Genomic DNA, 27,510 nt, shown 5'->3' with positions numbered 1-27,510 from the left:
CTTTAACATAAAAACTTAAACTAATACTAAGTTTATTACTAACAACTAATCAGTAAACATTTAACTATCAGTAAATCATTAAATAAGATGTCTCCAAAGACTAAACAAATTATATTAAAACGAAAACATAGGACGGAAAACAAAAGCAACATTAAGTACTAATAAAGTTAACGTAGAGCTCTCATATTTCTACAAGATCATACGAATGTGTGTAACACATGTGCAGCAAAAGACGACGACGTCGGACGTCGGCACTTCGGGCCTCACTTCAACCCGTGTCCAACAAACTCGTTAAAAGTTGGCGAAACAACGGGAGCACCGTTACTTGGAGACACTTGCGACTCCAGACGTTAAGTAGAAAAGTATAACATGACAATAATATGGAACATTTTGTTGCCAGACAAAAACTAACTTCTTGATATTTAAGCTGGGTTCGTACGTACGACTCATAAACTTCAAGTTTTCAATATTCGTCGTTGAAAATATGGATTTAGTATATTATTATAATGAGAAACATGGACGAGCCTTGACAAGAGTATTTCTCTCAAGTTGGCTTATTTTGTTCTGATGAGTAACTTTAGTATTGTTGTGTTTCGGTTTGAAGGATTAATGAGCCAGTGTAACTACATGCACATTACATTTTAGCTCACAAGGTTGGTGGCGCATAGGCAATGTAAAGAATGGTTAATATCGTACAGATTTCATAAAGAATGTTATTAACAGCCGAAGTGGCCCAATGGTTAGAACGCGTGCATCTTAATGTTTGCATGTGTTTAATTTGTGTTTATAATTCATCTCGTCCTCGGCGGTGAAGGTAAACATCGTGAGGAAACCTGCATAGGTCTAATTTCAACGAAATTCTGCCAACCCGCATTGGAGCAGTGTAGTGGAATATGCTCCAAATCTTCTCCCCAAAGGGAGAGGAGGCCTAAGCCCAGTAATGGGAAATTTTCAGGCTGTTAATGTTATACACATATATACATTTGGGAAAATTGGCCAATATTTTGCCATAAACATTGACAGAGTAAATGAGTAAAACTGAAAGTCAACGCGCTAGCTATATCGTTGTGCCTGTAATTACAGTAGCTCACTCGCCACCCAAACAAATTGAATAATTAATTAAGTGGTACCCACCTAGACCGTCCAAGTAAAATACATATATTAGTATATATAATTTAAAAAAAAGTATAAATGTAAATAAAATAACTTTACATTCATTATAATAAAGCTTATTTTAATTAAATAATACAAAAAGAAAATGTATTCAGAGAACAATAGCGGTTTAGTGGAGGAGGCGAAAAAATTATAAATATCCGGGGCCTCGCTAACTGCCCCAGTATTCCGTTAAGAGGATTCCCGAAGCTGTAAATTGCGTGCGCGAAATATTTACGAGACAAGCGTTCGCAGCATTACAACGACTATGTGCATATATTGTGCTGCGCGATTGTTGAAAAAATTCAAACCGACTCTGGACCCTTGCATACGCTTACAACAGTACAAATAATAACTATCTATTAAAATATTAGGTACACACATGTACATTTGTGAAACCGTATACCGTTCTGTAAAAAACAAAAACGACGTAAATAACAATGACTTAACAATATTATTGTATTTAACGATTATTTAAATCTCATTTATGTCACTATTTTTTATTCTATCTCAACTTGCAGTTCATTATTTCTTTAAATTGTAATTCTTATAGAATTTTTTCGGTCACAATGTTTGCTTGGAATGTTAGCTAAAGTGATTGAGCGTCCGCCTCGCTTTTAACTTTCTGCTATGATGGTGTATTGTGTTAGTGAGCAAAAAGTTAAGAAAAACCGGGCAGGTGCAATTTGGACTCGCGTACTGAGGATTCCGTACTGGCTTGGTGGCAGGGCTTTGTGCAAGCCCGCCTGGGTAAGTACCACCCACTCATCAGATATTCTACCGCCAAACAGCAGTACTCAGTATTGCTGTGTTCCGGTTTGAAGGATGAGTGAGCCAATGTAACTACAGGCATAAGAGACAAAACATCTTAGTTCCCAAGGTTGGTGGCGCATTGGTGATGTAAGGATTGGTTAATATTTCTTACAGCGCCTTTGTCTATGGGCAGTGGTGACCACTTACCATCAGGTGGCCCATTTGCTCGTCCGCCCACCGATAACATAAAAAAAAACAGATAGAGAAACAGACGCTAATGTAACAAGAAATTTACAGTTTTTTCCTATGTTTGTGCTACAAAATTGCTGCTTGGCAGATTTCATTTTAATTACCTTTCCACATGCAAAGATAAACGATGTATCTTTTGATTGTGTAAACTTAGAGGTTTGATTTTTTTCACAGCTCCAAGGGACTGCAGACTTCATTTGGTACTGATTTCAACTTTATACCATACGCGTTTCTGAGAAAAAACGTCAAGACAGGCAGACAAAACTATTTGTCTGCCTGTCACTAGAACGACGAAGTTAGAAGGGTTCCTACACGGAAATTTGTGTGACTATTGAAAATATACCAAATTCAACGGGATTACGGGCTTATGAAGCCGTTGTTTAGCTTTCTACCTTTTGGCTACATTATCAGATCATCGATTGTACCAATTTATTGTATTAGTATCCGGACTACACACACTTGTAAAACTTCACGTCATTTGATTTTCTATTCAGTAGTAGAAATAGAAAAAACCCTAAAATTATTTACATTTTAACTTAAATTTAAAAAAATATACTATTTGCTATATACATATGAATTACTAGTATAGGGGTTGATCGACATGTGTTAGGCCTAAAAAGTTGCATATATCCTTTCTTAGGGTTCAAAATTACTTCTTACTAGTAGTAGTACTAGTAACTAGTCGTGAAACATCAACAGACAGACAGATTAATAAGTACATTCGTATTTATAATATTAGTACAGACAATATGCTCACAAAAGCCTTAACTTTGATCACAGTACCTAAATATACTAAAATATCATGTTTATCTAAAACAATATTGATTATTTTAATAGAAACAATGACAAACATTGCATAAAGACGAGAATTTGTAAAGCCGAGTTTACGTCTCCGCAAACTTCAGTCATTCTTCCTCGAACAAGGTGTTCGTTTCCATAATAGAATACCGCAAATTAGCTTCGACTATTAAAAAATTAGATCATCTTTCAAAAATGTTTTATTAAATAAGGCATATTACTTCTAAACAGAAAAAGGTTAGCATTTCTCGTATATTTTAATGCGATTAATCTAGCATAATTATTTTATAGGTGTCCTTATACCTTTTAAAAACAAAAAAGAAACTGAGTTTCTTGTCAATCGAATTCCGGACCAATGGTAGCTTCCAATTTATTCTAATCTTGTAATATGACGATTCAAAAGAGTTCTTACAAAGCTATTGCTAACTTGAATAAATTATATTATTTGATTGACTAATTCATCGATTCATGGACATCGGTTGATCATGATCTGATTATAATAAAAAATTAAGTTCATTTTTATACAAAACAAAAGGAAAACTGGGCCGACCACCAAACGAGAATAAATTGTTCGAATTTGTGGCGTAGGAAAACCATGGAAATCTCAGTCATACTGTCCAACGCTAGGCCAACATTTAAAAAAGTTATGACCAACTCAAACAACCTCTTTTATCGACCAATTTGTAATCGTTATTCATTCGTTAATCATTTTGTTATATTCTGATGGTTTTCTTCTGAAAATTGGTTAGCTCTCTTTTTATCTAAAATAAACTATTTTATCTCAGCTTAAGCTCACATGTCACAATCCTGGTTACCTTGAAGTTTTGTTCTTCCTTCTTTTTATACTCCTTAACAAATAACTATTCTTTCGCTAACACAACCTCGCTTCGTTTGATTATGTCTGCTACGACAATTATCACATAAATATCACATCTATCAGTAGTCACTTCTAAATATTTCTAGGGCTATAATTTAAATTATTATTATTTTTTCTTATTAAAATTATTATTTAATTATAGCCCTAAAATTCCTCTCGAAATTTCTGATGCAGATCAACCGATAATTTTTTTTTAGAGCATTCTGGAAACCATCTTGAAAAAGACCACATGAATATATGAAATATATTAAGTGCCTATATTTTTCAGATTTATGAAATATTTATAATAACTTTATAATAAAAAATATGGAACATCATTATGTTTAACTTAACACGAGAAAAAAATTGCCATCCGATCGGATAGAAGTTGTTTTATTTGTACCTCGTGCAATTCAGAAAGCAGACAAAGAAGTGAATAATGACTAATATCGAGAAATCGTTTGAACTACCTATCTGATTTCCATAAACGGATAAAAACCAGACGTCTGTCTATTCCGAGCTTAAAGTTTAGCGCAGTGAAACTTTAATGAGACCTGTCAATTTAGTGTTTTAAGATGTGATTTACGACAGAATTTACCTAACTACTTAGCTCGTCTTGGCAGTGATGGGACGAAAGATATGCTTGACTTACGATTTATGTTTAAGCTACTAAAATTATTTAATCCTTATTTTACACACTTTATTGTAACTTCGTTTTACATAACTGACAAAGTCCATAAGTAACTAGATCTAGGAAGTCTATTTAAACTTCTAATTGCTGTATTTGAAGCTTTAAAAATATTTGTAATTTGGATGACAATACAATTTTTTTTATCTTCTACCTGATCTAAGAACCAGGAATTGAACACTGGACCGACTACATATACCAAATACTGTCGGTCTTACAAATAATAAATACTAATAATAAGTAGAAATAAACAAAAGTGTGTCTAATATTATTTTTGGAAACGTGAAATGTGAAAACAAAATGTATACTTTTATTTATAGTATCAATTGTAATGTATTTTTTATGGCATCGGTAGGTAGAACGAGCATATGGGACAGTGTTATTGACATTATCGCATTTGGAAAATTTTAACTATTTCTTACATAATCAATGCATAAGAACTAAGTTGTTATGTCCCTTGAGCCTATAGTTACACTAACTCACTAAACATTTTCAAAAAAATCAAAATCAAAATATACTTTATTCAAGTAGGCTTTTACAAGCACTTTTGAATCGTCATTTAACAAACTTTAAACTGGTACACAGCAATAGTCATAGAATATTACTGCTTTGTGATTGAATATATGATAAGTGGATGATATCTACCCAGGCGGGTTTATACAAAGCACGACAACCAGGTGAATGAGTCTCAAAATATTTTAACAAAATCCTCCGTAGTTATGATTGTTTTTTAACGGTCCGGACCAAGTGGTGGGATAAGTTCTAAAGAATATAAGAATCACTAACAAGCTGTTACTATCATAAATGGAAATATATATAATTATAGTTATTAATTAGTATTTATTACCCTTCCATAAGAAGGAAAAAATCTACTCTTTAAATTAAAGTTCACTATAAATCGATTTCATTCTTTTATTTCATTAAGGAATCTGCAAATAAAATTTAAGTTTCCAAACCTCCAAGGCTTCCTTCCTTCCTCATTGCTATCTTTTTTTCACTTTGATTGCAATAAAATGAGTTCGATTTAACGTGAATGGAGAAACATTTCTGACTTGACTTTCAAGTATAGATTCAATAATTCCATTAGTTAATTTTTCTCTTGGAAAATCTTCTCCAAAACCTGCTAATCGGATTCTTATAAAACTTTGATGTGGTTTTACTTTGTATTTTTAGATCGGATACATGATCCTTATATTATGTTCCATAATATGTCGGAGAGAACATTATCGGTCTGATTGATGTCCATGAGAAATGTAAGTATCGATCACACGGTTAATAGGTATATAATAATAATTAAAAACAAATACAGGGTACATTTTCACTTCAAAAAATATTTTTATTTATAATATTTTCGACGTTTCATACTAGTTTATTTTTATTAGGTTATAATTTAAATGAAAAAGACTTTTAATTAGAAAAAAACTTGTTTTAATATTACACATGAATTCTAAAATACTGCAATTTGCAGTTTGACCGACAGGCTCCGTTTTTTGACAAAGCTTTTGTATCAGAGTCGGACCAATTTTCAAATTAATGTATACATATATATACATATTATAACAATACATGAGCTTTAATAGTATATTTAAACTATAGCTAGAACCAGTCGTCAACGAATTGTTCAATCATAATGAAGACAAATATTGTGTTTCTTTTTAACCAGTGTCACGGGGACAAAAAAAAATTGTTGATTGTAAAAGACCTTATTAAAATAAATTTTTTTATGAAAAAATTCAATGAAAATACATTTTAAATTAAACAAAAATCAGGGGGTGGGCCGTTGACGGTATCTGGTCATGAAAGGTAAGGTACTATAACTAAGTAAAGCATCAATACACAATGTAATTTATATCAACCATTATTGCTTAGCTGAATGTACTATTTTAATTAAGCATTTAAATAATTAGGGATTAAGAAGACAAACAAAACGAGATGAGTACTACTTAGTATGAGTTGACGTTCGTTTAACATTTCGAATTAAAAAGAATGAGCAGGATAGTGCAAACCCTGAACGCAGCGTCCAGAAATGAAATGAAACTGTTGTTTCAATGCAAGAACAAAAGCAGTGCAAAGCGGCAGTCAACGACAGCAGCAGCAGCAGAAGCGGCGGCAGCAGCACTGGACAGGCAGCAATTCCTCCACAAAACAGCAACTTCAACTCAGCAAAACTCCTCAGTTGAGTCCACCAAGCGATATTAATATAATTCGAGCACTTGAATTATATATGATAATCATTATGGAAATTCTAAGAAATAGAGTTTTTACTGTCGAAGAAGCAGTTATCGGAACTTTGGAAGATAAATTTAAATGGATATAAGCAGTTAAATGAAATAGTGTTGTATTATAAGTCAAGATAAAAGGTATATTAATTAAAAACTGTTAGTAGTGCACAGTATAGCTGAGCTATTAGCAGATCGCATGGAATAAGTAAATATAAGGTTTGTTTATGTATTACTTTTCCGATTGGCCACCCAAAAAACAAAACTATGAAAATGTATAGAGTCGAGTTTTTGTTGTTTCGTTTTAAATAATATGTTATTGTTTAGCTTAGAGTCGTAAATAAGTGTTGTAGTTTTTATATTAACTATCCAAACGCCGATTTGAATAGACTGCTTAAATGTAATTGTGTTATTTAGAGAAACAAGTGACTATACTGGTTTAGAGCCTTATATTATTTGATTTATTTTTTTCATTTAATTTACATCAACCTATTATATTATATTCGATAAGAAAATAATTAATAATCCGCTAACACATCATGTTATATACACAAAATAAATAAAAAATAGACGACTTTTTCAGATCCATAGTGGGCAAAGATATAAACAAAGATAACATAAAAAATCTGTCAAAATTATCGGTCAAATGACTTTGCTCCACAGGCATTTTGTAATAATATAAGTTAATATTCCATTGTTTCAAAAAAATTGTATGGACAAAACCTTTTTTATTTAGTCTATACGAGGTGGAAAACTGGTTAATAACAAAGTAAGCAATTCACTGTTTGTACATGTGATATATAACAAAAATTATACACAGTCGCCAAATCTCTGATTTGTTGGATGGATATGAACAAATCCAATTAATTGGTTATGCATCCCGTGGGAATGTATTCATTTATCGTGATAAAAAAATATTCAAGCTCCATACGTTATTAATGGCTGACGACACTATGACTTTAACGAAAATAGTTACAGTAGTTGAAACGTCAAAATTAATCGAATAAATAAACAATTTTATTTGTAATATCGGTTTGATTGGTTGGGAAATGTTTTTATTCGATTTTTTACATTTATATTAATAAATTGTTAACCCACTTTCATCTCCAGAGAATTAATTTATAAAAACAAATGTAATATCTTTACATAATATAAAACAACGTCGCTTTCTCTGTCTCTATGTCCCTTTGTATGCTTAAAACTTTAAAACTACGCAACGGATTTTGATGCGGTTTTTTTTAATAGATAGAGTGATTCGAGAGGAATGTTTTTGTATATAATACATAGACAATATAGTTAAGTAACAGTGATAATTTTAAAAGTTTCTAATGTGATGTCGTAAATTTATACACTTTTTGCGCTTACATTGTAAACGCTGGCTGAACCCTACTAGATAGATCAAAATAATGTAGTACAGAATTGTACACCTCAAAAATGTCTACAAAGTCCGTGATGGTATATGTCTATCTGTTAAAGATAAACCACAATAAACATTTTTTATCGCCGACTTTTTCCGAGAAATAATGGCTTATTTTCGAAGCGATTTTAAGCAATATAAAATTAATCCTTATCCAATTAGGTACCTTAAATAAATTGTGCATTCAATATAGATCAATATGGCCCTTTACAGCATGTAATTTAAATGAATATTTTCGAAGATATTACAGTTTTAAAACGCAGGGATATAGCGGTTTGTATTTCCTAATGAGTGAGAACTGTGTACGTTGTACCAATTTGTTATCACTACATAGTAGGTATAAAACAAAATTGCTTCCCGCCGACTGTTTTTTCCTGTCTATGCTTAAATCTTTAAAATTATGCAACGGATTTTGATGACGTTTTTTAATAGATAGAGTGATTTAAAGAGAATGATTTTGTATGTATAATACGTGGACAATATAGTAGATAAACGCTGGTAATTTTAGAGGTTTTTAATGTGATGTCGTTAAAAGACACATTTTTTGCGCATATATTGCAAACGCTGGCTGAACACTATGAGATAGATCAAAATAATGTACTACAGAATTGTTCATCTCAAAAATGTCTACATAAAAGTCCGCGATGGTACGTGTCTATCTGTAAGTGATAACCCACAATAACATTTTTTTGTTATTTATTTTTTACTTTTCGAAGCGATTTTAACCTATACAGCCTTAATCCTTATCCAATGAAATACCTTAAATATATTGTTGATTTAATATTGATCTAAATGGCACTTTACAGCATATGATTTAAATGAATAAATTCGAAGATATTACAGATTTAAAAATTGCGGAACGTAGCCGTCGGACGGAGTAGCGTACGAGTCGGAGGCCGCAATTCTCCGTTCCCCACCAACTACGTTCTGAACCGAGGTGCGATCTCATAGGAGACACCCTCAGGACGAACGTCACTCTCGAGCCCAAAAGGGTTCACCTTAAGGCAGAGTTTTAACACTCGCCCCAACGTTCGGTGACGCTGTAAAGGCCAGTAGGGCCAACAACACTACTTCAAACAAGATACAAAAAAAAACCGCGTTTCTCCTTATAGCACTTTGAATTTAGCAGCGATCGGACGCGGTTATTATCGGAGCTCTATAGCGATTGAAATAACAATCCATACTTCCATACTAATATTATAAATGCGAAAGTAATTTTGTCTGTCTGACTGTCTGTCTCGCTTTCACGCCAAAACTACTGGACCGATTTAAATGAAATTTGGTACACAAATAGTCTAGAGCCTGGGAAAGGACATAGGCTACTTTTTATTTGGAAAAAAAATCTGTAAAGGGTTGAAAAGGGGGATGAAAGGTGTAAGTTGTCGAAAGTATTGTCATGTTTAGAATTTTTAAAACTAGAAGCATAAAACTTATATTTTAGGCTGTACACCTATAAACTAACATATTATGACACCCACTCAGGACGAAATTACGGATATTCTACCCCTAAATGGGTGAAATAGGGGTTGAACGTTCGTATGGAATTTTTTAAGTTAGAAACATGAAACTTTATTTTTGGGATACTGATTTAAAAGGAGTAGTTACTTATTTGAGTGTTTCTGGATATTTTACGCCTAAGGGAAGAAATAGGGTTAACATTCCGTATACAGGTTAGTCAACAAAAGAAAAAACTACCACCACCGATTCGGAAAGAAACGCCTCCGACCTGAGAAGAACCAGGAAAGAATAAAATAAGACTAAAAGACATTTCAAGAGAGAACACTAGAATCTTGTGAATTTTAAAGATCAAATAATATAATTATTTTCAGTTCACATACTTGGCTAGGTTATGACTACTTACACAATGTAGATAACAGGCTGTGCTGTTAATTTTTGATGAGTTCGCTAGTTACGAGCCAACCTAGAGTGCAGTAGCTACCTTCAGGAGACACTTCGAAGGGGCTATCAAAATAGGGACTACTATTCTGGTGACACTAATTGTCGACAATCTTCTGTTTAATGTAAGTTTTAAATCATCATAGCACATCCATCCGTAAAACAATCTTTGTGTATCAGTCAGTTTACTTGGTGGTAAGTCTTTGTGTAAGCCCGTCGGGAAGTACCATCCACTCATCAGACATTCTACCGCCAAACAGCAGTACTCAATATTTTTGTGTTCCGGTTTGAAGGGTGAATGATCCAGTGTACCTTCAGGACATAACATCTTAGCTCCCAATTTTATAGCACATTGTCTGTGGATGGTAGTGACTACTTACTATCAGGTGGTCAATTTGCTCGTCCGCCTACCTATATCAACAACACCTACGATATTATATCTATACTGACGGACTCATAAACTCCATCAAACTTCAGATTTATTTTCGAATTAATATTTTTGATAAGTATGCAAAACTAAAGGAATGTCAAAACTGACTATTATCATTAAAAAATAATAGAACTGAAATAAAAAATAAAATTGATTTTTCTTTTACTATATAAATTATTGTTACCAATAGTATTGATCAGTATTTTAAACCTAACAAAAGTTTCGACGATTGCTAGAAATTTTAATTAAAACCAATCTACGCTTTCTAGAGTATACCTAAGGTTTGTTGACACAGGTTCTTACAGGAGAGGCGACCCGGTACCGGCAACTCGAGCAACCACCCGTCGTGACGACCGATATTGTTTCGACTAACAACGCTACGAAATCGTTTCCTAAGTCAGTAAACATCAAAACAATGCAGAATGAAGTGCGTGGAGTAAGCGTGAGTGCCCGAACACGATGGAGTCTTAAGGAAACGGCAATCACCCCTTTTAAAGCAGTAAATTATCCAAAGCTATCTACAGCTCACAAACAGTCGTTTGAGATTTAAAAAATGAAAATATTCTTTATTCAAGTAGGCTCATAAAAGTACTTTTGAATCGTCATTTTAGTGTTTTAAAAGTATTTATATACCTATATATATTTTTTAAATAAACCAATTAAAACCAGTTTTTGTTACATCGTTTTCGTTCAAAAAGTGAATGATCCTTTATAGTTTACATACACTTAAGGATATGCTTATTTCAAATGCGTCTTGAACATAGATGCGGTTTAAGAGTCAGTGTATTTGCATTGCATTATTACGTAAATACATATTATCTCGTATTTTCTTTAGTGCTGACTGAACCTGCGGATCGGCGGCGTCGAATTCATATCGTTTAAGAGTAGTTATTTTGGATTCGGATACAGAAATCGAAGATGCCGACATCCAACGCTATTATTTATAAGGCAGACCGTTTGGTACTTTAAAGAAAATAATATCGTAGGAATAATTTATGAATAATATAAGCATTAAGATGAATATTTAATTTATGTAAATTAATAATCGATAAGTCTTTGAATTAAATACTTTTATTATTACAAACATTTTATTTTCAACAAATTACAGGATAATAAATCTAATCACAGGTTTATCAAATTACATTATTAAAAATATCTATCTAAACAATTAAAACTTGGCTTACATTATTCCGAGTCAAATATAGTCAAATGTTTTGGTCCATTGTCACTAAATAGTATTAATAGAATATTTTTATTCTAAGCTGTTCCAAATATTCAAGCAATGAACTTCAAAATAATATACGGCATCGAAGCTTTTAATACAATCATTATATTAACATTAAAATCAAGACAACTTTGAATATAACTTATTCACGTTTTAATTTGAAACTGAGATTTATAAAATCTCGTCCGAAATAAGCAATACAACAGTTTTATATTACAAATAAATTAATCTAAAATAATATATTGGGCCCACAGACGCAAACTACACAAATAATATATAATACATACAGATCATTGATGTCGATAAAGAAAACAGGTATATAACTTTAAAAATATATATATAGTGGATTTTTCCTGCAAGTTCGTGTAAGCCCACTAAAATGCCAGATAATTTTCAAACTCTAAAAAATATGTCTCAAACGTTGTATGTTCATAATACATATATAAATAAAAATTGTCAATAACATTCAAAGAAATCTCACAGTCATACAACTACGTCTAAAAGTTAAAATTAATCCTAATCAAACAAACAGGTACCTATAAGAAACCTTACATCAAAAACTCAGTCCATAATTATTGATTATAAATAATTATTAATACCACATTCAAGACACACAACTCATAACCGTGTACAAAACTTCCAACGTTAACATGAAGTGATCTTAGTTAACTCGTATATCGCGTCTCCTTTCAACTGAGGCAGGCTGGACACCTTCGCAACCGTCGTGTCTGAATACATGTTGTACACTGCTTTATGTTTCGAATTCTCAACACTTATTACAATTTTAGCTATCTTTACCATAATGGGAACAATGTGCTCTAAACTATAACCAGAGTAATACGATAATGTAGGTGTCCAGACTTCGGATAGTTTTTTACTAGAAAGCAGGTACAACGAGAGGCAAATCGCGGAAGCGGCTAATTCTGACGGCCTGTAATGAGCCATGGAGTACTCCACGAGACTGAGATCAACGAAGTACTTGGCCAAGTGGTGATTTTTGGATGTACCGTGCGCGGCTTTCACGAATCTGAAATGAAATCGAAATATAACACACTGAACATCTTCTATGAGTAAAGTGAACTCCACAAAATCAATCACTCGTAACTAAAACAAACCAATTATTTTTTGAACAAAGTTCTTTTGCACGGCTTACAGTAAAGTGAACAAGAGAAATTTTCATTTCAAAAAGGCAAGGCAAAGGCGTTATGCCTCGTCCGGGCAACATATCTTTCTCTTTGTTCTTATTTCAACTTATTTTTTGGTATTGTTTTAATACAAACTAGCTGTGCCCGCGACTTCGTTCGCGTAGTTGTCGGAAACACTATCATGATTCAAACGATTTTGATTGCTCACGTTGGTTTTTGTTATTATAATCGTCAATAAGATTTAATAATATGTTTTACAGTACTTCAGCGTAGATTATATTTTTAGTTTTATTTTCTTGTGGTAGAAGAACATACTGATTTTGCCCGCAACCCGATCTTGACAACGCGACATATAGTTGGCCGTGTGAAAAGCAGTCTTGACGTAAATCGATTCCTACGTGTTTAAATGTTTGGCCCTGTGATTTATTAATGGTTACGGCAAAAGATAACTTAATGGGAAATTGAATTCTTTTAAAATTAAAAGGTAAATCATTTGGAATCATTGGGATGAGAGGTATAAGCACTGTTTGACCAACTGCCGGACCAGTCAAAACTGTTGCAACGATCACGTTATTGCGAAGGAATTTTACTTGAAGGCGAGTCCCGTTACATAAATTTGGTGGTTTAAGATTTCTGAGTAAAATTATCGCAGCACCTATTTTTAACTTCAGGGAATGTGGTGGAAGGCCGCTCGGGTTTAAAGAATTGAGAAACTCTTGTGGGTAATGGTCAGCATCTTCTTGATCCATTACATTATCAATAGATGTGTAGGTAGTTATATCGCCTGGAAGTTTGGTTAAAATTAGGTCGTTAATTTCGTCAACGCTACTATTTCTCGCCGCCAATATTGCCCTTTGACACATCCATTGGTAATCTTTATTTTCTATTTCGACGATATTAGGGTAAACTTTTGATATTAAATCCTCTATGCTAGTCACTTTTTCTCCTAAATCGCGATCAATTTCAATTTTATTTTCAGAATGAGGTACTTTTCCATCTCCTATTAAAAGTAACTTTGAAGGAAAATTTGTACTTCCTCCCCCCAAATGTGCTCTCATATTCGTAGATAGTTTTAAGGTATGGACAAATTTCCATAACGGTGAACTTTTAAGGCAAGACCTTACAATGTCTGCTCTAGTTCCTCTTAAAATTACCGGTAAAGTTTGTCTAAATAAATTACCAACATCTGTGTTTTTATTGCTTATTGTTATACGGTCAATTATGACAACCCTTTTCTTAAACATAAAAGAAATATTGTACAATAGTGTACGATTGGGAATATTTTTTTTGTTAACAATTCGATGCAGGTGTATCGACATCTGGATGTAAGACAAAAGAAAAAGTCAATTGTAAATAAATAAATCACAAACAAAATTCATACTCTGCCAAAACAAACAAAACGTTCAACAGGAAATGTAATAGTAAATCTGAATGACTTTTCTTTGTCTTGGATTAGGAGAAAAGTTCATGAATTGTAATACCTGACGGTAGACATGTTTGCTTAAACACTCAATTTTGATTCCAATTTTCTGTCATTATATAGGACCACTATGTACGTATAGGGTTTAAAAAAACATCAAGAAGAAGTGTATTTATCGATAGACCAGATTTACAAATTTGGAGTATATCATATATTTACAAACCTACCTTGGCTGACACCGCCTCCATAAATAACAATAATTTTAACTATAATATATTATCGTAATAACTTTGCTGACTTTTAAATTGTCTAAATATTTTTAATTTCATTTTACATAGTATAAATCTAAAAAATATTGTGATCATTGTTTGTTATTCATAGGTTTGTGTTAAGTTAGATTTAAAGTGGGTAGGTACATACTTATCTCCTTGCGTGGAAACACAGAACGTACCTACATATTGGTAAGTAGAATAAGTTACTTGATTATTAAGTTGTAGAATAATAAGCAATTATTTTTTACTTTTTAGAGCATATTATTTTTTTTCTCTTTTGAAGTTGGTTTTTTTTTGTCAAAATTTTTGTTTCTAAAAGATTCGGCCGAGTATCGCTAACGTGCTCCTTAGAATTGTTCCGTTCCCTTCCGTACCGTTACTTTGTCATGGATCCTATGCTCAGAACCTTACCAAACATTCACCATAGTACCCTTGAAGTATATCCTTTATAATAAAAAAAGAATCATTAAAATTGGCTGGCACAATTTTGAGTTATTCACCTATTTATCGCGCACATACATAATGCACATTTAAGACTTATATCGTTTTCATAAGGATACCATCATCGTAACAGGATAAAATTAAAATGGGGCCCCACGGGAAGCACTACCTTTCAAACAAAAAAAATTTATCAAAATCCAGTGAAAAGTTATGAGGTAACAGACATATAAAAAAAAAATACAGACGAATTGATAACCTCCTCCTTTTTGAAGTCGGTTGAAAACAAACAATATTAACTTAAACGTAATAAGATAAACAAACCGAACAATAAGAAGTTTAGATTGTTTCTCCTTTGGTGTTATTATTTCATAAGGTGATTATAGTACAACCGTGTTGAATATGCTTGAACGTAATAGAAATTACTTGAAATATTGAACCACTAATTTATTTGTGTAGTCATTTTAAACGATATTCACCTATTTGCTTATTTGTTTATTATATAATTTATTTTCTCAGTGATGATTAATCTGCATCGGTGAAAGTATCGCTCGCCATTTTGAACTTTTTTACGTGTGTAATGTAATTTTTATACCTTATTTATACCGTGAAACGTTTGAATTGTTTACTTGGAAAGTACGAAGGAATGTTCATAGAAAATTTATCTTATATCGTAAGTTAAAACTACAGCAGATTATGATTTAAATGTAATCGATTTTAAACGATAAAAAATAATGAGCAAATAAGCTGATAACAAAACCTAATTTTGATAAATAATTTAACTATTAAGAATGTTAATTTTTTTAAGTCGTTATGTGCATTGCTACTTCGCAGAACTACACCGCGGGTGAGAGTGGCGAGCGCGGCGGCGGGGCTGACCCGCCTCCCCCTCATCCGCCGCCGCGCCCCGCCTGCTAGCACACTCTTAACAAATAGACATATAGTGTCACGGACTTTTTTTTTATTATTAAAAGAGGAATATATCTTTTATACACATTTTTTGAGTAACTTAAAACGTTTATGCTGCGCACGCATCGAAAGTCCATAAATATGAATAATTTTCCCCGTTTTTGCAACATTTCTCACTGTCGCTGCGCTCCTATTGGTCGCAGCGTAATGTTATATAGCCTAAAGCCTTCCTCTATAAATGGACTATTCAACAAAAAAAGAATTTTTCAAATCGGACCAGTAGTTCCTGAGATTAGCGCGTTTAAACAAACAAACAAACAAACTCTTCCGCTTTATATATTAGTATAGATTTAAACAATTTTATTTCTTAAATGACTATTTATACTCAAATTTTGTTAATAATAAATTAACAAAATTTGAGAATAAATAGCATGTTATGTATTTAATACACAATAAATAGCAACTTCGTTCCAACCGGATGTCCCATGACACCTCTCGTTTATCACAATAATATATTCAAAGAATAGAACCGTATATGCGACCGTTAGCACCAGGTATGTGACTGCACCAACCATAATAACAAGGAAAAATTAACTATATTATGCAGCTTAAACATAACATTTGCTTTTCCTTGATAAATATCTCTATCATGTTCCCTTTAAATTATTAATATATAATTTACAAATCTAACATCAATAAAAATTTACTTACCTTCTCAAAAAGCTCAAAGGTATAGGTCTTGCAAGACAGAAGCCAAGCTTCGACATGATTTCCCTCTCACACTGGAAGACATCAGACTTTGAGTATGCATTGTCCGTCACATAGACAAAATCACTCACATCCGGAACATGGATCTCTTCATATTTACTAGCAATAAACATTGCTGTTACACCTACAAGTTGCAACTGGTTCCTTTGCACATTCGGCACCACCTTTAAATGAAAAAAGTAGCATTTTGGCATTAGAATTGAAAAACAAATTTTTACTTTATATTAATCAAATATTCAAAAACCACAAGTTACATTTCTTAGGACTAAATGTTCTGTATTTTGTTACTATTATTGTATATTCACTTACTAGTTATTTATAGATCAAAATATTACTTACATTAAAAAAAAATCATTATCAATGTTATAATGAGATGGACAAAATTATTCGTTTTTTAATATACACTATACAACCAGACTATTACTAAACTGCTAAAGAAAAAAATTAGATATAAAAGTAAATGATTACCTGTAAATAACGATCAATTATTCCAACAGTCAAATGGAATGTTTCTAACACAAACGAAAATTGTCTCTGAACCTCTGCCAGCCAGTCTATCAAAGTAGCCCTCATTTTACCGGTGATCACAGACTAAAATAAAAAGAAAAATAATATTATTGACAAACTCATTAAAAGTAAACAAACAAGCTGATGAACCAGCCGATGAGCCAGCTGATGAGCCACCTGTTGGTAAGATTAACCATTCCTTACATCACATTACATACATTTGTACCACGTGTCTGTTGTAACACTAGCTTAATTACACTTCAAACAAACAGTATTCAATTGCTGTTTGTCTGTACAATATGGGATAAGATGAGAAGGTACCATATGGATACTATAAAATTGAAATTAATTTTAATTTAAATTATACAAACCTGCTTTCTTAAGTGATCTTCTTCAATTGGATATTTTTCCTCCAGATGTGTTAAGTATTTATAAATATCTTTGATATAAATTGACATGAGTAAGGGGCTGTTTTTGTCGCTGGCATCAATGTCTTCAATGTCCTCCGGTAGTTTCGGTGGAGAAAGTATTTTAACTTCAACATTTTCTTGCTTTCCCAATGATACATTGTCATCATTTTCACCTAATTTAAGCTTACCCAGAGACTCTGTAGGCTCTTTGGGGATTGATCTTAGCAAGCCTTTACTTTCCTTAACATTATCTTTAAGAGAAATCAACTTAGAAGGCTTTTTGATATCCTGAGTGACTTTCTTAACTTGTAGTGGGTTTGATTCCTTTACATAGTGAGGTTTATTTTGAACATCTTTCAGGGCAGCCTGTTAATATCAAAGAAAACTTATAATTAGTTCACAAAAATTTCAGAATTATACAAAACTAGTTACACAATAATTATCAAGCTTTTAAATATCAAAAAAAATTATATTTATATTTTCGAGTAACATAAAATATCTAAAATTTCAGCAAGACAATGTCTAACTACTAAACTCAATCGAAATAAACCAAAGGCCGAGACATGTCTGAGAAGATTAATAAGCTTAAAGAAAAAAACCTACTATAAGTAAAAATTTAAATATAAACCAACAGTTTAGATGTATGGTGATGTATCTGGGACTGATCACTTATAAAAGATGTGGCAATAAATCCCTGCTTCAGGCACAAACCATTTTTCAGTTATTTATACCAATTCTCTAGCCAAAATATAAGACAACAAACAAATTATTATCAAGCTATTTATTGTCTATACTAGTCTATATTAGTCTATACTAATTTTATAAATGCAAATGTAGATCTGTAACTGTCCGATGCTCTTTCACCCTGTCTTTGCTCAACTACCGAACAGATTTTGTTATGAAGCAAATTTCAACTCTTTGTTACAAAGGCTACTTTTTTATGCCAAACAGCCAACCCCAACCAATTGTTAAACAGGCCGTCAATGAACCACCTGATTATAGTTATCATTACCCATAAGCATTGGCACCCTAAGAACAATTAACCATTAATTAAAATATCAATATGGGGAACTAAGAAGTTATCTCCCTTGTGCCTTACGCTAGCTCACTCAACATTCAATCTGGAACTACTGATTATTGCTGTATGGCAGTAGAATATGTGATGGGTAACTACCCAGATAGGCTTGCACAAAGGCTACCCAGATAGCCTAGCATCAAGTGAGTTTTAAATATTTATAATGACATGAATGTAACTTAAGTTTTAAATCCCTAATGAAGTTTTATTTTATAATCCTCACCCTGGTCCTCACAACAGCACGGGCAGCCAATCCCGCAGTGCTTTCTTCGCGTCTTAATGGGGGTCTTGAAGAAGGCTGAATAACTGTTTTAACAGCCAACCCAGTATTCACTTTCGATTGCACATGACTGTAGTTACTGTAAAGGTATAATTAAAATAACACGCAACTATAAGAAAAATAATAAAATTCTACCTAGCAGTTTTTATTAAGAAAATTTAAAGAATACATGTATATTCGATTAGTAGTTCCTTAATATTATTCTCTTGAAAACTGTGGTATTCATTAAATTTTAAATTATTGATAGACAAGTTGTGGGTAGATTTTTAATAATCAAGAATCTATCACTTACCTTCTTACAATACCACGGACAGCTTTCTTCTCAAATTCGGCTGCAGCTACGGCTACTTTGCCAACATTTACATCGCGTTGTACTTGTACATTAGTGTTCAGTTCTCCCAGAGCACCCCGAACAGCCAAACCTTGCCGTTTCGTTGGTATAACAACATTAATTTTTTTGGAATATACATTTTCTTGGTCCTGAATCTGCACCTATTTGATAAACATAATTAAGCCAACCACTTGCATAAAGTAAAAACTATTATAAGAATCAAGAAATTTAAACTTACCATACGTTGCCTTCTGACCTGGATCTCCATTTCACAATTTTTTCTAAGCGGCTGAAAAGCCACAGTCAATTTACGATTTGGGATTAGCACGTATCAAACAATAATAAAAACGCAATTGCAACTCTTTAACTATCTGACTCTTATAAAAATCTTCAAAACTTGCTAAGAGTTACAAGATTGATGGTTGCTGGCTCCTCAGTTGCTTCTGGCTTGTTCAGATTGAAAATAACGGACGAATTCTTACTATGTCAAAGGAAGTCTACACTATTGTGCCTGTGATTGGTTCCCACGGTGTAACCGGAGTCAACATAAAATTTATTAAGATAAGATAAAAATATAAAACGAACTATTGAAATGTATTTATAAAATAAATATTTCTATATTAAACATATTCTAATTTTATATTTATTTTATTAAGTAAAAAGAACCAGGAAGTAATATTAATAAATAGTTATCTTACTGTTTTTCCTGTTAAACAGCTGAAAATATACCATAGATATTTTATAGTATTAAAAATGTATTTAATATAATACTAGAAAAATAATTAAAGTTATGTATATTTTATGATTCTATAATAAGAGACTAAAAGATATAAATGAAAAGCCAGCAACAGATATTAAAATTTATTTATTAAATTACCGAACGTTCAATATTAAAGTAAATATTTCATTGGATTCAATTTATAACTTTGGTTTTTCTATTTAGATGTTTAAAATATTTAGCATTTTTCTCTATTAAATATCTTTCACATAACTAACATGTACTCAAAAAAAAATCCATAATGGTTGACTGGCATACTGATTTAGAATCTTGATCATTGAAATCATTAATAGCATCAATTTACATTCACATAATGATGTGACACTATACATAACAACTATACATATTATTATATATAGTTAAATCATTAACTACTAATTATAAACTCACATTTAAACAAATATAACATATTTTCATATCTACGAATATTACAATACTAGAAAATAAGCCTGAAACATTTGACCATGATATTTCAGATTATAAATAATGTGTAAACACTTATGGAAATTGGAATAGATATAATAGAATCTTTTCTCTATGGTCAAATATTGAAAAATACAAAAAATCTGCAGTGCCGAGTGCGCGAAATTTTGCGTGTAACTTATAAGTGTAATTATCATTATTCTTAATGTAACAAATACCCGATAGAATCAAGATTCTTGCACTACAATTACTGAAAAAAATCAAATAAAACAGAGTAGTTGCCACGCATATAACCACGTACTTCATTAAATGTACCAATATTTTTAAATAAATAATATAGTTAACCTGTAATCGGCATGCACTAAAGAAATTTTATTGTTATTACAGTATTTAACATAATGGTGCATAAAGGCATTCGTCCTTTAGTTTTTTGCGGACCATCGGGATCAGGAAAAAGTACATTGCTGAAACGCCTTCTCAAAGAATTTCCCGATAAATTTGGATTCAGCGTGTCGCATACAACGAGAAAACCTCGACCTGGTGAAAAAGACGGTGTTCATTATCATTTCACAGTTAAAGATGAGATGGTTGCTGCTGTTGAAAGGGGAGAATTTATAGAAACGACTACATTCAGTGGCAATATGTATGGAACAAGGTGAGCAAATCAGTTGTTTTTAATTCACAACTATAAGCCATGTGCTTGTTGTGTAAAATTTAGGCAAAAGGCCAACAATGTAATTCCCTAAAATCAAGACAAGTCATTGTTTATGGTAATTTTGTTTACATTATAAATTTATTTACCATACTGTATTTCAATATATAAAAACTATAGCAACTACGTATTAGAAGTTAATATTCGCGTTTAATTTAATTATAAGAAGCATGGAACAAATATATAGGGATAGAGTATAATTAGTGTCAATTCTTACTATAAATTTACATTTGCATTGCACAATTCATATGTAATAATAATTAGTTTGTTGTTTAGTTTCAAATAATAATAATGTTTATAATCTTACGTTTCTTCTATAAATATTGCATATACAGATAACAGATGTTACAAGTTACCATATATTATCATGAATATAGTTGAAACAATATACAATATTGAAATCCTATTATCTTCCTCCTCCTTCCTTTATGAAACAATCCTTTTGTAAAGTTGAAAATCATGGTATATTTATAAATATCTAATATTTTAAATTCTAGCAAACGAGCTATAGAAGATGTACACCGCACTGGGAAAACTTGCATACTTGATATTGATATTGAAGGTGTGAAACAAATAAAAACCACTGACTTGGAGCCATTGCTGGTTTTCGTGATGCCACCCTCTATTGAAGAACTCGAACGGCGTTTACGAGCTCGTAACACTGAACAAGAGGATGCTTTAAAGAAGCGATTGGAAGTTGCCCGTAAAGAGATTGAATTTGGTGCGTTTTAAAATATTATATCAAATTTATTTAGCTTGTACGACTGCAGATTATAAAGTACTTTAATATAAGGGTAATTCTCCTGATTAATTTGCAGTCACAGTATTAGTGGTAGTGCAGCACTGCCAATTTGTTAACATAGTCAGCAAAACCACTGATTGTGTGGGATTGGCAACTATCAGATGATGAGGGCAAGGAAAAAAATACAATTATACTAGAAGAATAAATGCTATAATATTCAGTTACATATAATCTGTTACTATAATAAAATAAAAATAAAGTATCTATCAGACATCATCTTATTTAAGTAGGTCAAAGATTAAAAATAATCTGGACTCTTATCTGAAAACTATAGCAATATACATTTTTTTAATTTATTAATATAATTGTAAGTGATTTCATGTGTAGAATGTTTTTGTAAACTATAACTTATTTAAGAGTTTATAGTATAATTATGTAAGCATACAAAAACAGTGTTTTAGCTACATTTGACCCAATCTCTTTAAACTCTCCTAACTTTTTTCGTTATTCTTTCCTCTGCCATAAGATACATCTTCCTTCACTTATTCTATTTTTAAATATCATTCATGTAAATAGAGTATTTATATTGAATTGTTACTGCAAGACTATTATATTAATACAAATTTTATATTTGATCATATAATTTAAACTATTTCATTTTAAGTTAATCATATAACAAAATAAATACACAAATAAAGTATTAAGCAACATGAATTTTTAAATTGTTATGATGGAGTATACAATATTGAGTATTTATTAGTCTGAAGAATCAGTAAAATGTAACAGTACATGTAGATTTCTTATATAAAAAAAGCCATAGAAAATTATTATTGGTTTATGACAAGATTAAAATCTGAGTGAAATGAGACTGCATTATTGAATTGATATGTGTAATGGAGCAAAGAGCATAAAATGTATTCTGAAAAAATAGTTATTGATTATAATCAATTTATTTATGCTATATTATAAGTATAATGTATAATTCAAATATTAAGTAACAATTCAAATATTTGACAAGCAATACAATAAATTATTGTTATAGATATACATAAATGTTTGAATAAAGGCTATTGCTTAAAATTTAATTAAATATCAAAATAAAAATGTATACTATACATAGGTTTATTAGGAAGAATGTCTTAGATTAGGATATTTAAAATGATTGATGAGTGGGCATGATACAAACCCATCTGAGTAGATACTTATTTTTTCTCAAAACAACATTACTAAGTATCGTCTTGTTTCGGTTCTTAGGGTGAATGAGCCAGTGTAATGACATGCACAGGGACCTTATTTCTTAGTGCCTAAGTTTGATGATGATGTTAGGAATTATTAATATATGATAACTTACAATCAAGTCGTCCTATTATTTTATCAGTCCCTCTATAATTAATAAATATTAATATTATAAAAACTTTATTTTATTAGAATCGTAGTTATTGTTTACTAATTTAAATTACTTTTCAATTTCAGGTCAAGACCCGAGAAACTGCCATATTATTATTGTTAATGACAATCTGATTAAAGCTTATGCTGAACTGCGGGAATTCGTTGTGAAGAATGTGAAGGATGACAAACCAGGTTTGTTTAAGAGCTTGTTCAATTTTGTTTATATTTTTTTTAAAGTTGATCCCAATGTTTGTAAAATCATATAAAAAATCTGTTTAATAAATGTTGCAATAAATAATATACTGGCATGTGAATGCAGTCACACATGAATACTATATATTGTAGCAATTCCACACTAATATTGAAAATATGTCATGCTACTCGATAAGTATAAGAAAATAGATACTAAAAAAATTAACACATAATCTGAAATAAATGATTTATTATTATTATAATAAAAAAATGCAGACACATTATAATAATAATCTCAAATTAAAGATGAAGTTATATAAAGTCATGGACAACGTAAACCCATGTAATAAAAAAAGAGAATATATCGTAATAATTTGAACTACAATGGGTTGTGTTTATAATGAATAAGAGTTGTTGATGCAAAAGATAAACTTTCTTCAAATAAACAAACTAACCGGCGATTGAGAAAAATTTTTGATTTAAGTTTTTAATGCAGTACTAAATTTACTTTTTGTTATTTTTTTTGTATAATATCATATCACATCATTTTAAGGGGTTAGGAAAATGTCGAAACAGCATAATCTGTCAGAATCTGCTGAAATTAAATATAATTGTTGATTGAAATTTTCTTTTGTAACATGTTTTTAGTCTGATTATAAAAATATTATTCTCTCACAAAATTAAAAAAAAAAAAATATATTTTTGATAAGTTCTTTGTTGAACATTTTATGATAAAAATACTATGATTTATTTATAATAATATAACTTATTTTTTGTCATTTAGATGTTTGTATATATAATTAACACCAAATAAAACCTTTTAAAAACAAGTTTCTATTTGAATAAAAACTGTTAATAAAATACCTAATACTATCTTGTATTGAGTAATTTATTATTATCAGCATCAAAACATATGCAAAATATCTGCCAAATCACTTGGATGCTGTTTGTCCTTATAAATATTTTTATAATGCATTAGGTGACTCTATACATATTATAGTCTAAGAAAACACAACACTAAACCTATTCCTATTCAATAAGACTACTGTGATATATATATAAAATCAAAACTTGGTAGTCTTATCATACTAATAACCAGATTATATAGATATATAGGTAGAGGTAGGTAGATTATATATATATGTATGTATATAATATATATATATATATATATATAATCTACCTACCTACCTATATATCTATCTACCTACCTATATATATATATATATATATATATATATATATATATATATATATATATTAAAAAAAAATATTTTTATGATTTTTTTGCATTGAAGCTTCACCGTTTTGTGTTTCCCCATTAATGACGTGACTAATAAAACATATACACATACATATATCATCTGGTAGTCTTATCGAACTAGGTTTAGTGTCGTAGGCTCTCTTACCATTATTGAAATTCCGGAATTGTCTTGGAATGACATTTTTGTAAAGTATTTTTAAATGAATATCGAAAGTATGTATAAAAAATGTGTAAATTGTAGTTTCTCGTCATACATTTGAAACAGGCGGCCCTGCTAATAGTACAGGAGCAGTTAGTCAAAACTTTAGTCACAACACACTACTTGAGACATTACTACTTACTAAGAGACATGAACTTAAATAAAAGCTTGTTGAAATTTAGAAATAATTGTTTGAGTTTTATTGCAAGGATTTTCTTTAGTAATTAATATCATAATCTGACCCTTCTATTTCAGAATCCAATCCATCACAGGAGTGAGCGAGCATGCTTGAAAACAACAAAAAAAATAACAAAGATTTGTTTGTTACCTTGCCATTACTAAGAGTTTATTCTATGTTGACATATGTGTGGTTTGAATATTTTTTCTTAACATAGGAAACTATATGAATTCTATTTATCTAACTTATGAACACACTGCCTCATTAATATAACACAATGCTATAAATGGGTCTTATGTTTTGTACGTGAATGGTTCAAAGTTGTATCTTGCATAAATAGTGCATGACATTGCATCCATTATTTATCTGAATTATATAATGTATAACGCGTGACCTTGAAGAAAATATTTACAAATGGCGAAAAATACATAAATATCAGGTATAAGGTCAGCAAATACATTTTTCTAATTAAATTCTTCTCAAATTATCTAAAGTGAGTTGAATGAATTACAGCGCCATTTTTATGATTTTAATAATGTTATTGGCAACATTTGACTCAATTAATAATTGAAAATTATACAAATTAATATTTATTACAATTTGAACATTTTGTTTTCTTTTTTTAATTTGTAATGAAATTTGCCATTTATAAATTTATTCTTTATTGACACGGGATATAAAAAATCTAGAAGATTGTTAGTACTTATTACATATGACCCATTTTTATGAAAACAAAGATTAAATGGTTCACAATTATGGCTTTGAATTATGCACATTAAATGTGTAAGTATTACTGAAAATAGTGAATTATAATGGAAATTATTTTCCAAGATATATCTTAGCATAATAATTATAATACTTCTAAGAAGTATGTAGCCAATTTCTCTTGTAATTACTTTAAATTTTGACAGGTATCCATTTTTAATGTTTACCGAAACAGATATTTAATAAATGACATGTATATAAATACTGACTCGAGACTATTGAAGTATATTCGGATATGCGTATTCCTATAATTAAAAGCCCCAATTTTATGACATAGAAAAATTATTTCATAGTACAAAAGAGTGACATATGCCTTATACTGTAACATAGATTAAATTATTCAATACAGTGATTTTGTCAGTGATAATATAAATTGTTACATAACAGTCTAACTACAGTATTTAAAATACCTTAAAAATTACAGGGAAGATATAAAGTTTTATCAAAATTTATAACCAAGATCGGTTATAGTAAAGGATAACATGTCTCTCAGTTGGTCTAACTAATAGCTCTACTTTATAAAAAAAAATAAAAATAAAGCATAACTATATACTTTTTGGTCTCCATTTTTAATGTATACATTTGTGAAAAATATTTATATAGTGATGTCTCACCTTTTTTTTAAAATTTATTTCGAGAATATGAAAACTGCAATATTTTCAGCATAATAATCTTTAAATTATTTTATGAATTATAAGTTACCATTTCATGTTGTCTTTGCTAGACATTTGCGTTTAACAATTCATTATAATATTTTTAATATATGGTTGTGTGAATTCTTGTCACAACCGAATACTGCCTCTTGAAGTCACACAGTGATAATTCTACAGATTAACATCACATAGTCATACATTGAAATAACATTTAAAAACTAACAATTAAATTGATATTGTATTTTGATTGAATTATCTAGTATTCATATAATGTTCGAGTAGATTTAGTGTAGATTGGTGTCCAATATAATTAATCAATTCATTAAATGAATCACTAGTAAATGTTGTAAAATGCTTGTCGTATGTGTATGTACATCATATTTAGAGGCACCATACTTATTAAATTTTAATTTAAAATGGTTTAAAACTATTTTAATTGTAGATTTATTTTAATAATAATATTAAGTAATTTTCTTATGCATTTTTTATTTCAAAAAGCGATGCATTTCTCGTAATTAATAAAATTTATTTAGCTTTTTAAATATTGTAAAGTTGTCACAATATTATGGAGTATAAGATTTGTACTATATTTTTGTTCATATGTTATTTTATTACACATCCATGTAATTGTTTTGTTAAGGTAACATTATATTATACTTATTCAATAATTGAAATAAACAAACTAAATAACATTCCTTTACAAAACTATTTTCATTTGTTAAATCAGTGCCAAATTATATACTGTTAGATATTAAGGTAGAAAATTAAACCTGTTTCTATTACATAATAATTTATAACTAAAAAAAATATATAGTTCTAGTAACATTTTATTTTGAAATTAGCGTTTATGACCAAATAGTTTCAAAAAGTTTTGATAAAATTATGAATTTTTAAAATCGTAATATTTATGTAGTGTTTATAGTATTTATTAATATGATGGCGGTAATTTGCTTGGCTTGGCGTGTTCGCGATGTTTG

General features: G+C 30.5%; 3 protein-coding genes across 3 annotated transcripts in view; 1 reads left to right on the top strand and 2 right to left on the bottom strand.

Moving 5' to 3' along the window:
- Positions 1-27,510, bottom strand: part of LOC113398275 (septin-7) — a 477,393-nt gene that overhangs the window by 140,158 nt on the left and 309,725 nt on the right. The window lies entirely within an intron of this gene.
- LOC113404387 (G2/mitotic-specific cyclin-B) lies at positions 11,512-19,712 on the bottom strand. Its single transcript, XM_026645260.2, has 7 exons — positions 19,477-19,712; positions 19,200-19,399; positions 18,851-18,986; positions 17,514-17,918; positions 17,104-17,226; positions 16,579-16,799; positions 11,512-12,710 (listed from the first exon to the last, which is right to left on the bottom strand). The coding sequence occupies exons 1-7, from the start codon at positions 19,504-19,506 to the stop codon at positions 12,329-12,331; spliced, it is 1,497 nt and encodes a 498-aa protein (XP_026501045.2). The 5' UTR covers positions 19,507-19,712; the 3' UTR covers positions 11,512-12,328.
- Positions 20,533-25,400, top strand: LOC113404390 (guanylate kinase). Its single transcript, XM_026645263.2, has 5 exons — positions 20,533-20,750; positions 20,827-21,094; positions 21,649-21,872; positions 23,367-23,474; positions 25,193-25,400. Exons 2-5 carry the CDS (start codon positions 20,838-20,840, stop codon positions 25,213-25,215), a joined length of 612 nt encoding a protein of 203 aa, XP_026501048.1. The 5' UTR covers positions 20,533-20,750; positions 20,827-20,837; the 3' UTR covers positions 25,216-25,400.

The sequence above is a fragment of the Vanessa tameamea genome, chromosome 2, assembly GCF_037043105.1.
Source record: "Vanessa tameamea isolate UH-Manoa-2023 chromosome 2, ilVanTame1 primary haplotype, whole genome shotgun sequence".
NCBI classification, from domain to species: Eukaryota; Metazoa; Arthropoda; class Insecta; order Lepidoptera; family Nymphalidae; genus Vanessa; species Vanessa tameamea.
This window is presented reverse-complemented; position numbering and strand designations above follow the sequence as displayed.

What these genes read in the sequence shown, in the direction of transcription:
- LOC113404390 (XM_026645263.2), top strand. Translation starts at nt 20,838, where the DNA reads ATGGTGCATAAAGGCATTCGTCCTTTAGTTTTTTGCGGACCATCGGGA. An exon ending in CCGTAAAGAGATTGAATTTG is followed by an intron (nt 21,873 to 23,366) that starts GTGCGTTTTAAA and finishes TTTCAATTTCAG; the next exon opens with GTCAAGACCCGAGAAACTGC. An exon ending in TGTGAAGGATGACAAACCAG is followed by an intron (nt 23,475 to 25,192) that starts GTTTGTTTAAGA and finishes CTTCTATTTCAG; the next exon opens with AATCCAATCCATCACAGGAG.
- LOC113404387 (XM_026645260.2), bottom strand. Translation starts at nt 19,506, where the DNA reads ATGGAGATCCAGGTCAGAAGGCAACGTATG. An exon ending in GTGCTGTTGTGAGGACCAGG is followed by an intron (nt 17,919 to 18,850) that starts GTGAGGATTATA and finishes TGATATTAACAG; the next exon opens with GCTGCCCTGAAAGATGTTCA. An exon ending in CCTTTGAGCTTTTTGAGAAG is followed by an intron (nt 12,711 to 16,578) that starts GTAAGTAAATTT and finishes ATTTCATTTCAG; the next exon opens with ATTCGTGAAAGCCGCGCACG.